The sequence below is a fragment of the Hyperolius riggenbachi genome, chromosome 8, assembly GCF_040937935.1.
Source record: "Hyperolius riggenbachi isolate aHypRig1 chromosome 8, aHypRig1.pri, whole genome shotgun sequence".
Lineage (NCBI taxonomy): Eukaryota > Metazoa > Chordata > Amphibia > Anura > Hyperoliidae > Hyperolius > Hyperolius riggenbachi.
The window spans coordinates 203,749,299-203,761,420 of record NC_090653.1 but is presented as its reverse complement, the minus strand read 5'-3'; the positions used below and the strand labels follow the sequence as shown (position 1 = coordinate 203,761,420).

General features: G+C 44.1%; 1 protein-coding gene across 3 annotated transcripts in view; it reads right to left on the bottom strand.

Moving 5' to 3' along the window:
* TNC (tenascin C) overlaps positions 1–12,122 on the bottom strand; it is a 200,070-nt gene that overhangs the window by 96,026 nt on the left and 91,922 nt on the right. For all 3 annotated transcript variants that reach the window (XM_068248108.1, XM_068248109.1, XM_068248110.1), the window contains exons 7-10: positions 9,472–9,735; positions 8,230–8,415; positions 8,051–8,140; positions 5,879–6,142 (exon numbers count right to left, since the gene is read on the bottom strand). In XM_068248108.1, the coding sequence (XP_068104209.1) occupies positions 5,879–6,142; positions 8,051–8,140; positions 8,230–8,415; positions 9,472–9,735 (804 nt within the window). The remainder of the gene's footprint in view (positions 1–5,878; positions 6,143–8,050; positions 8,141–8,229; positions 8,416–9,471; positions 9,736–12,122) is intronic.

The window sequence follows — 12,122 nt, the reverse complement described above, 5'->3', positions numbered from 1 at the left end:
GCAGAAAGGTGGCCACACTGTTCAATTTTTCCCCAATTATGAAAAAAAAAAAAGATTGAAAACTCTGAGAAAATTGCTTGGGAGTATACATAAGGAAGTTGATAATTGGCCCCACACCATTCAATTATCAGAAAAATTGATCAGAAAAATCCACCACTCCTGATCGACTTATATTGAATAAAAATGGGAAATCCGATCGGATTTCTTGTGCGAATAAAAAAAGCTTTCATTTTTTGGGAAATCCGATAGTTTTTATTGAATTGCCCTACAATTAGATTTTTTTATTGTATCATGTGTGGCCACCTAACAAGGAACATGGCTGCAAGATCAGCCCAATGAGCATAGGGAGGAAAGAGATTTTAAACTGGAAGTGCTTTAGAGGTGCTATACTGCATGCATGGCCGTTTTTAGGCACGTGCGGGGCGTGCAACCGCACGGGGTGCAGAGTGGCAGTGAGGAGAAGGGGGCGCAGGCAGAAGTAGGAGTGAAAGATGGTGACGCGCGGTGCAGCCTAACCAAAGAAGACCAGCGCGATCACCTCTTAGCTGCACTCCTTCTGGGCGTACTCCTGTCGCCTTCCTTGGCTGCAACGTCAAGTGAACACCACATGACCAGCGTGTGGTGACACTGACGTACAGTAGCGGTACTGCAGCTGTCGGGGTTCCCTAGGAGGAAGATAGGACTTGCTGCGGACCACATGTGTGTTTTCCTGCCCAAGGTTCCTGCTGCTTCTCTCCTCCTGGACTTCGTGACTTGTGGCAACAGAGGCAGGTAGTTAGCCCAGCTCTTCCCCTGTCGCTCTTCTGATATGGCTGCTCTCAGTGGGAAGGGGGGAGGCGCAGGTTCCAGCTAGCGGCTAGAATGAATGATAGTGAGTGTGGTAGGGCAGGGGGCTCATAAGTGCAGGGAAACTGGCCAGTTATAACTAATGTGGTGGAAGAGCGGTGGGCAGAGCAAACACACAGGCAGCTGCAGGCATGACACTTGCCTGCATCCCATCTCTGACAGCCTGGCAGGGATTATAACTTACGGGTGGGTCACATCACAGGCAGCTTCTTCCCTCCCCTCCGAGAGTCCGTCCAGACAAAATCATGGTGTCGGGGGAAGGGGAGAGTGCTCAGCTGAATGGGCAGGATGTGACTGTGTTTCTGCTGCCTGTGTCCCTGCCTGGCCTGCATACTGTGAGTACCTGTCCTGCATGCTGTGAGTACCTGTCCTGCTGCTGAGGCCTGACAACCCCTTCTCCACCCCACAGCATTAGGGGGCCCATTATTCCCCTTAACACTGCTTCCAGCAAGCCCCCCTCCCCTTTCTATAAAGGTACCACTACTCCCAGCAAGCCCCCTCCCCTTTCTATAAAGGTACCACTACTCCCAGCAAGCCCCCCTCCCCTTTCTATAAAGGTACGACTACTCCCAGCAAGCCCCCCTCCCCTTTCTATAAAAGGTAACAGTGCTCCCAGCAAGCCCCCCTCCCCTTTCTATAAAGGTACGACTACTCCCAGCAAGCCCCCCTCCCCTTTCTATAAAGGTACCAGTGCTCCCAGCAAGCCCCCCTCCCCTTTCTATAAAGGTACGACTACTCCCAGCAAGCCCCCCTCCCCTTTCTTTAAAGGTACCAGTGCTCCCAGCAAGCCCCCCTCCCCTTTCTATAAAGGTACCATACCAGTGCTCCCAGCAAGCCCCCCTCCTCTTTCTATAAAGGTGCCAATGCTCCCAGCAAGCCCCCCTCCCCTTTCTATGAAGGTACCACTGCTCCCAGCAAGCCCCCCTCCCCTTTCTATAAAGGTACCACTGATCCCAGAAAGCCCCCCTCCCCTTTCTATAAAGGTGCCACTGCTCCCAGCAAGCCCCCCTCCCCTTTCTATAAAGGTACCACTGATCCCAGCAAGCCCCCCCTCCCCTTTCTATAAAGGTGCCACTGCTCCCAGCAAGCCCCCTCCCCTTTCTATAAAGGTACCACTGCTCCCAGCAAGCCCCCTCCCCTTTCTATAAAGGTACCACTGCTCCCAGCAAGCCCCCCTCCCCTTTCTATAAAGGTACCACTGCTCCCAGCAAGCCCCCCCCCTCCCCTTTCAATAAAGGTACCAGTGCTCCCAGCAAGCCCCCTCCCCTTTCTATAAAGGTACCACTGATCCCAGAAAGCCCCCCTCCCCATTTCTATAAAGGTGCCACTGTTCCCAGCAAGCCCCCCTTCCCTTTCTATAAAGGTACCCCTGCTCCCAGCAAGCCCCCCTCCCCTTTCTATAAAGGTACCAGTGCTCCCAGCAAGCCCCCCTTCTACAGAAGTACAGCTCCCAGCCTATACAGGTACCACTGCTCCCAGCAAGACCTTTACCCCCTCCCCTTTATAGAGGCATTATACTGTAGCTCCTACCATGCTCCTTTCCTCCATAGAGGCACCACAGATCCCAGCATGCCCCTCCTCTTCCATATAATATTGTGATTTCCTTCAGGGCCCCAGAGCCGGCTAGGGAAACACCCTGGAGGCGCGCTCCTCTGTGAGTTTTTATCTTTTCATCTTCACATGAGCCTCATGAGTCATGACGCACCCACGAGGATGAAGCACACAGAGGAGCAAGCCAGCCGGACAGGTGCGTGCGCTCCATGTTCTGCAGGGGTCCCAGGTGACCACAGTTCACATTGGAGGAGGAACACTGCTGTGAACACTGGTTTATTAATACAAAAGTATAAAATCACAGTGCAGTCTAGCAAACATGGGGAAAGAGATGGTAGACATACCAGAGTGAGAGGAGGCACAATGGTGGTGGTGGGTGATGGGTACAGGATGCCTGACGGCCGTTTCACACTAAGTTGCGCTTCTACGGAGGCTACGCAACTGATTGTGAAATGGCGTCAGGCATCCTGATCCCATCACCCACCACCACCATTGTGCCTCCTCTCACTCTGGTATGTCTACCATCTCTTTCCCCATGTTTGCTAGACTGCACTGTGATTTTGCACTTTTGTATTAATAAACCAGCGTTCACAGCAGTGCCAGCTTCCCATCTTTTCTATATGTTCTTGGATCTACCTCACTGCTTGAGCACGCTTGTGAAGCTGCACATGGAGGAGAGCACATTATAGAACCTATCGTGCACAGCCCTACGCATCAGGTGTTTACTGTAGTGCCAACCCAATACTGCTTCCTTGGTTCTTCCATCACATTGGAGGAGGCCTGAGGGGCCCACCAGCCATCTCTTGAGGGCCTGAGGGACAATCCAATACTATATGGGAACTGTGTTGCCTCTATGGGAGAGAATGAGCATGCTGGGGGCTGTGGTGTCTCTATGGAGGGAAGGAGTATGCTGAGAGCTGTGGTACTTCTATTATGGGGGGGGGGGGGGGGGTAGGGCTTGCTGGTAGCGGTGGTGCCTCTATGGAAGGGGAGGATAGTCCATGGGTTTCCTGTATCTCCCTATACCCCACCTTTCCAGTGCTGGTTTCTTCTCTGGTTGATTAGGTTTTTCAGTATGCAAACGAGTGTGGGCAAATGTATCTGTACTGGGCATGCAAGTAAGGTCCATACATGAGCAGTAAAATGAAGTGCTTGTGCAGTAAAAAAGGCTTGCACAAGTACCTTAGTTCTACCAGATATGTGCAGACCTTACTTGTGCCTGCCCAGTACGGACATGTTTGCTTACGCTATGAAGAAACCTACGTCAGCAAAGAAGGGCCTAGTACTGGAACAGTGGGATGTAAAAAGCTTTCTTTGGTAGTTTCATGTACTGTTCTTTTTCTGCTGGTGTGGGGTGTTTGGAATATGTGTATTGGTGTGTGGGCGGCTGGTGACAGAGGGCCTTGGGTGTTAAAAAGTACAAATCTGGCACTTGGTGTGTCTTAAAGGGAAACTAAACTGAGAGGGATATGGATGTTTCCTTTTAAGCAATACCAGTTGCCTGGCAGTCTTGCTGATCTCGTTGGCTGCAGTAGTGGCTGAATCGCACACACCTGAAACAAGCATGCAGTTAACCCAGTTTGACCTCAGTCAGAGCACCTGATCTGAATGCTTGTTGAGGGGCTGTGGCTAAAAGTATTAATCTAAAGACACAGTGTCAGCAGGAGAGTCAGGCAACTGGTATTTTTTTTAAAAGGAAAAATCCTAGTCCTTCTCAGTTTAGGTTCCCTTTACAATGTCCCTCTTTCTCATCTCAAAAAGTTGGGAGGTATGGCTGCAGCTTCTAGCATCCCTGGCCCAACACCCCTCCCCTTGCAGGCAGGAGCCAATCACCACATGTGTTGATTTCTCCCCTCACGCAATGCTGTGCTTGCCCACAACACGTCACTGAAGAGGTGGGAACAGTGTCAGCGCTCAAACTCTTTAGGGCCTGTACATACTAGCGCACTTCTGTCTGTTTTTCAGCAACACGTAACAATCTGTAACATCGATGTGCTGATAAGAGGCGGACAGAAGTGCACCAAGTGCAGATGGCAGAGGTTTTTTTTCTTTTATCGGCCGGGGGGGGGCGTATTTTTTGATACTCGCCCTGGGAGCAATTTAATCTAAAAACTGCACTGACTGCATGTCAGTGCTATAAAAACCAGAAGAGGAATAAACAATGGAATAATTCGGCAGTAAACATAGTAGATCAGGCTGCGAAACTACCAAGAGGTGGAAATAAAGTGAACTTAGAGGCAGCCTATTAATGCTAAAGAATGTATGTAGCTTCTTCAGTCAGAAATACATAACAAGACAACAGAATTCCTTCTCTATTAACAGATTATTCCTAAAATATTTGTTTTCCTTCCCAAAAAAACCTACAACTTCAGTTACTGTAGGAACTGTAACACACTTTGCTTGAGTAATATTCACCGTAAATGTTCCAGCTTATTTCACTGTTTATGAAATGTTATAAAAGCTAATACTATAGACTGAAACTGAATGAAGCCATTTGATCCAGTCGAAATTGTGTAGTGCATGCTGGGAACACCGATGTGTGCCAGGAAAGTTCTTTAAAGCATGGTAAACAGCATTACATATTCTGTTCATACTCCTGTTAGAGTTTCTGTATCTTTACATTTACCTAAATAATATGATGTTAGATGTGAGAATAAAAGAAATGCTACATATTTTACATTATGCATAGCACATGTTAACCTGTGTGTTCTGTCTCTTCAAAAGATTTAAGCACCCACATAGAGCCTGTAAGGATAGTGATCTATTAAAGATAATGTAGGAAGAATTGGAAAGCGTATGGAAACTATTGGTCATCATTATTTGTAGGTGATGATTCTAACAGGTGACTACTCAGAATACCGAGAAGGTCAAGCTTTAAGAAGCTTGCATAAATGATCTATTCTCTAAGGAACCCTTACCGCTCTACTATTTGAGGGGAAGTAAAAGCAATAAAAATGTACAACATTTCCTCTCTTTGGCGGGTTTCAAAACCTTGTTAAATGTATCTAACAGTTACGCATGCTACACTGCATATTTAACAGAAGACATAACACATTAAAGAACTGAGGAGTTTCTATTACCTGAAAAAAAATCACATATTAAAAGCTAAAAACAAGATAAAAAAAGAGAAAGGTTTATTAGCTTTTGTCTACTGAAGTACAAGATGACATATTGACGGGTCTTATAAAACTCGAAAAAGGCTGTAAAGAAACCCTGTAAACTGAAAATTCAAATTAGGCAATTATGTGTGAGATTATGTTTTTGCTGCAAGAAAATGTATACATGATGTTTTTTCCTAATAACAAGTACAATGACAAAAGGAGCTGAAAGAATATTCAGAATTAATCAGATGATATTCTTGCTTTCTTCTTTATGTTTTTAGCTCCTGATCCTTAATCAGTATGGTGATATGTGAGCTAAGCTGCTAAATCCCGAGGAGGAAGACAGAGACAGGTATTTTAGATTACGGTACATTACTTACCGGTACGTCCAACCACAGATGCTGGTTTACTCTTTTGTCTGCCTTTTTCAGCAATAAGGGAGATGTTGTATTCTCTACCAGGCTCAAGTCCACTCAAAATATAAGAGTCTGCATCTCCTGGAACCTGAAGTTCGCTCTCAATGCCACCGCTGGGAGTATAGGCGAGTCGGTAGCGATCAAATTTAGCCACTGGTTTTACCCAGCGCACATTTATAGTGGTTTCTGTTGTGCCAGTGATCTGTAGGTCTTTAGGAGAATCCACATCTAGAATCAAGCATTGCTTTTGTTATTACTCATATTTGTTTCTTATGGCTAAGCAGTTACTGTTTTTTGATAGCTAATGTACTAATTTGCCTCTGAGGGCAAACATTCTTTATAAATTCCAGTCACTGTCATATGCTTTAATCATTCCTTGCATGAAATAATATCATTATGAATGTACCTAGCCTTACTGATTGCATGACTGACCAGTGACCAGCTCCATCCACCCATTCACTCGCCTATAGCCATGGATAAACACTTTCAAACTGGCATCCTTACCAAGTAAGCTATATTTAGTTTACACTTTGATGAGGTACTATATACTTAACTACTATGCGACTGCTCCACGCCAGTGGGCGTGGCCGCGGCGGCAGCACCAGGACCGCCTAACGCCAATTGGCATCAAGTCTTGGAGCTGCAGTTTGCAGGAGTTTGTGCACAGGGTGCGCGCACATCTCCTGCTCAGGGGCGGAGCTCCGCCCCGCCTTCAGTCTCCGAGCAGCGATCGCCTCTTGGGAGACTGTTAGATGGCGAAACCATCTTTTTAGTTAGTAAAGTGCTGCGATCAGCAGCAGCACTGGACTGGGGACAGCCGTGTGACATGGCTGTCCCCCTGGCACTTAGGAGAGCGATCGGCTCTCATAGGCTGAAGCCTATGACAGCCGATCACGTAATTGGCTGGCTGGGGGAGGGAGGGTTTTCAGGAAGTGGGGGGAAAAAAGTAAATAGTAAATCTTATTAAAAAAACTATAACAAAAAGATGTATAAACAAAAAAATAAACAATGGGGGGAGGAGGGGGCGATCAGACCCCACCAACAGAGAGCTCTGTTGGTGGGGAGAAAGGGGGGGGGATCACTTGTGTGCTGTGTTGTGCGGCCCTGCAGCTTGGCCTTAATGCTGCAGTGGCCAATTTAGAGAAAATTGGCCTGGTCTTTAGGGGGGTTTAACACTGCAGTCCTCAAGAGGTTAAATTGTGTGTGTAGGAAGGAGTATTCTATTATCTATATTTGTTAGTATAATGAAGTTATATTTTGCAACATCTGTATCCATGTTTGTATGAACTGTACATTGTATGTAGTTGTATGTTACCAAATCCACTCATATCCATGTTGTAGAGCAAGGTGCTCTATTGCTCAATTGGGTCTAGATCTGGGAATACATTTAACATTTTGCTATGGAGCAGTGGCGTAGCTAAGGAGCTGTGGGCCCCGATGAAAGTTTTACAATGGGGCCCCCAAGCACTCTATACATAACCAAAACCTGCCAATGGCAACTACAGTGTCAGAGGTGCAAGAAGGGGATGGGGAACAGCTTGTTAATGATCACTACTATTCAAAGTATCTATAGAAGTTATTATGAGCACAGGACCAATAGAGAGCTAATACTGTAGTTGAGGAAGGGCCCTTCGGGGCCGGTCTGGCCCAAGGGCCCCAATGTGGTTGCTACCTCTGCACCCCCTATTGCTACGCCCCTGCTATGGAGCCTAATACGTCTAACTACATCACCAGCCACATCAGTGCACAAAAGCAAGGGATGTGACTAGTACAGATACAGAAGCTGAGTAAACTTAGTGGCTGATAAGACCAATATTCAATGATGTATATTCATTAAAGCATGTCCATTTATTGGACACAATACAAAAAGAACTGAAGATGATTGTGCACCTAGCTGGTCAGGGATATCAAGACATGCTCTATCACTCCTATGAGGAGAGTGGGCAGAGAAAATGAATGAAAAGGGCTGGGAGATATCGGGCAGGAGGGGTCAGAACTGGTCACAGGCCAAAATCAGTGTAAAGCTAAAAAGCACTGGCAGGCCAAGTTTTATGGCACTGCGGGCCAGGGTTTAGACAGAAGCCTGTAGGCTTTTCATTTTAAAGAGCTTCCTTTTTAGCTTTTTTTTTATCTTACCTGTTGCTGCATTGATAGTGGCAGGAGAACTTTCTCTGTCTTGTTTAACTGCAGTCAGTCCAATGCCATATTCTGTTCCAGGCCGTAGACCTAAGACATATTTTTAGATATCTGAGTAAACTGTCCTTGTTCATACATTAATCAGTAAGTTTCAAAATAACAAAACTAAGAAAGCTCACCTGTGAGTGTAGCCTTGGTGGTTGCCTGTTTGCTCCTGGGCACAGTTATTTCTTCATGATCCCCTCCTGAAAGTGGAGCAAACTTAATTCTGTAAAAGTCAACATTGGCCAGGGTGTTTTTCCACTCCAGAGTGATGGTAGTATCAGTCTGTGATAATTTCTTCAGATTTTTAGGAGTGTCAAGATCTGTAAAATAAACATGATCCCCATTACAATTATTTCAAGAACTATTTGCAAGGCTGTTAGAAACCTTTAAAGAAGTTACCTACCTTAGAAATGCTTTGAAAGTTATACTGTATCTGTAGATTGTTTCCCTTGGCTGTCAACCTCCTGAACTCTCTTCACACACCTACACCCCCATTACTCCTGTTCTCCTCCCTTATGTTTTTATTGCACTAGAACTGACAACCGTTTTACACTGCTGCATTTTTTGTAACTGTTCGTATTAATCTGTATATGGAAACTCTGCTGTGTCTTTGTATGCCCTTTCTTGCACTAAAAACTTGTATGTGCCAAGCCCAATTCGGGGCACAATTCAGTCATGCTTGGCAAAATAAAATGATGCTGATATCAGATTGCAAAATTGTGTAAAAAAGTCCCACACCTTTCCTTTTGTTTGCTCCATTTACACCATATATTTGAACAGAGGGGCCAAAGTAAGATAAAAATATCTAAAAAGCGTTTAAAAGGGGGAAGTTATGGTGGACTTACCTCCATCATAGACAAACAGACATCAGTTCATTGTTTTTACATAAAAAAATAACGCTTTTCACAGGTACAGTCCTGCCCCATCAGGCAAATAACGGAGAAAAACGAATGTTGGTCTGGAACGCAACCAAGCGCCTCTGCGATCTAGACCCACATTAGTTATCTCCGTTATTTGCCTGATGGGGCAGAACTGTACCTGCAAAACACGTTGCAAAGTGAAGCATCTAATAAATGTTATTCTTTTATAAAAAAAATAATACATTCATGACTGTTTGTCTACGAGGGAGGTAAGTCCACCATAACTTCCCCCTTTTAAACAGTTTTTAGACCATTCTTTCCTCCTTTGGCGCCTCTGTTCAAATATCTATACAAAATAGTAAAGCTTTTTTAGTTCAAAATAAACAAGCTCACTAATGATATCCTCAAACTGACCTGGTATTTACAGTACAACCATTTTTTCCGTAAAAACATAAAATGCTTTGAATAGAATTGGGCTTTAACTGTTAAAGAATATATAAAAATGATTTAAAATACCTGTTGTAAATGTCTCTGAGACTGGGAAACTTGTCATCTCTCCACGCCGGGATATTAATGTCACTTCATATTCTGTGTCCGGTCGCAGATTGTTAAGTGCATACTGGGTTTCATCTTCAGAAAGCTCTACTGTAGTTCTGGGTTCATTTCCTGTTCCATAGGTCAGGGAAACCCCATCGATTTCTGCTACTGGTTTCACCCATGTTAATAAGGCAGAAGTGTCAGTCACATCTTTTACATCCACTTCGCTGGGGGCATCTAGTCCTGAAAACAAGTTGTATAAACAGTTTAAAAATTACAGCAAGGTGACTTGTGTAGAAAATAAATAAATCAGTGTTTACTTAAGAGAAACTCTACTTGGGTACGTGAAATTGCTGTTTATTTTGAGTTCTCGTACAAGTAAACATTAAGGATGGCCTAGAACCTGGAATATACTTATGAGGCTTATGTGGTACTTATACAGCTTCACAGCTATGCACACCTTTTAAATATTATAAAAAGATGGTTGAGAAGGCTAGTTGGAGTACAGATATCATCTGACTCAATTGAAATTGTCATTAGTGAGGCTCACTAATCACTCATGACCAACCCTCTGCTCAAGGATTTTTATTTTCTGGTTGAACTCGATGGACGTATGGTGAAGGGTAAAGTGTACAACACTAGAAGGAAAAAAACACAGAGACAACGGGAGCCCAAATGGTTCAGTATGTCACGATAGTTGATGGATGTATCAAAAGATAGAGCAAAAATACTCACAATGGTGGCCTGCACAAGGTGGCAACCGACCACTTCAGACAGATGGAGATGTATAACCCTGACTCCACTCAGGTTTTTCCAGGAATCCTGGAGGTGGTCGCTCTCTTTGAAAAAAAGTCACATGCACACTGATCACACGTAAGGTGGTGGTTCCACTTGGGTTCAGGTGTGAGGAACTCCCCTCACTAGGGGGGAGGGAATAAGACACAGTAAAGAGGGAAGAGGCACCCAATGGGAATAAAATATTCTAAAACCAATAATAAAATAAAGAAAGATGAGATGGCTTACCTCAATGATGACAAATTCACATAAGATGAATTATTTATTAGTACAAAAGCATATACTGGGGCAACTGTACTAGCTATACTGGGGGCAACTACACTAGCTATACTGTTGGCAACTATACTAGCTATACTGGGGCAACTCTACTAACTATACTGGGGCAACTTTACTATCTATACTGTGTCAACTATACTACCTATACTGTGACAACTATACTATCTATACTAGGGCAACTATACTATCTATACTGGGGCAACTAAACTAGCTATACTGGGGCAACTATACTAGCTATACTGGGGGCAACTATACTAGCTATACTGGGGCAACTATAGCTGGCTATCTACCTCTCTAAATTTTGGTGCTGTGTGATCACTCCAAAATGGAGAGGGGAGGGGTCATCCTCAAAAGTTTGCCTCAGGCAGCAAAAAGTCTAGAACCAGCCCTGCGCAGAGGTTCAAGGAAATGCAAAAATCTTCACATTCGAGAAAATTAAGGAAAAAAAAAAGTGGCATCAGAGTCATATCACTTCCTGAATTAATTTGCCACTCTTCGTGCTTAAGTAAAGCAGACCCCTTAGTTAATTGACATTAGATACACATTCTCAAGAAAGTGTTACTGAAAATGATATATGTTGCCAAGTGCAGTGTTAATGTACAGCCCTTGCATGCTTCAAGCAGATTTTTCATACAGCCAAATGAGCTCAGTGAGTTTTGTGACCTTCTAAGTAGTTACTTCCACAGACACTATTGGTTTGGCTTTCACCCAGACCTTTTCATTACATCATGCTATTAAACAATGCCTGGTCTACTGCTTGCTCTTCAGAATGACTTAGTAATTTGCATGTCTAGCACCCACATTCACATATCATAAAACCTTCTTTCAGGAACGGGGTGGGAGAAAAAGCCACATATCTCTCTCCCTCATGCTGCTTACGTCTTTGTAAATGTCAAAAATGAAAGCAAAACCAGTGTTCCAATTAAGAATCTCCAGCGCATGACACCAGGCTGTTGTTTCCAATAAAGAAAGCAATAATCCAAATGGATGTTGTTCACAGAATAAGAGCTTAATGAAAATGATTGGTAAAATAAATCAATTATTTTCCTATATACAACAAGCAATGTGCATACTGGGGACAAGTACCATTAGCGAATCAATAGTATGTTTGTATGTTTGGAAGATAGATTTAGTGCCTTCCTGCCATGAAAAGAAACGTTTTACCATGAAACTTTTATAGTAAACTTCTGTTTTCTCAGATTTATGTGCACAAGTCCTTCAGGGATGCCTTGAACTGTGCACAGGGAACGGAGGCAAAGAGTTTTGAAACCCAGTGCCATAAAAATGATGGATTTTCCAGGCACCATTTATGTGGTTTCCTTCCACCTCTGCTCTCACTAAGGATCCAGCAGATTTATTGATTTACAGGCTTCATTTTCATTCACAAGTCTCTGTAACTATGGGGGAGCAGACATGTTCGTGTTTAGTCTGATTAAATGGAATGTGTCTTTGCAGTGGAGAGAAATAGGTCATGACTGATATTTTTACATTGTGTGACGAAACAGCTGGCTTGACTTAAATATTCACCACCCTCTCTACTGGCGCTCACAGTCATGTGT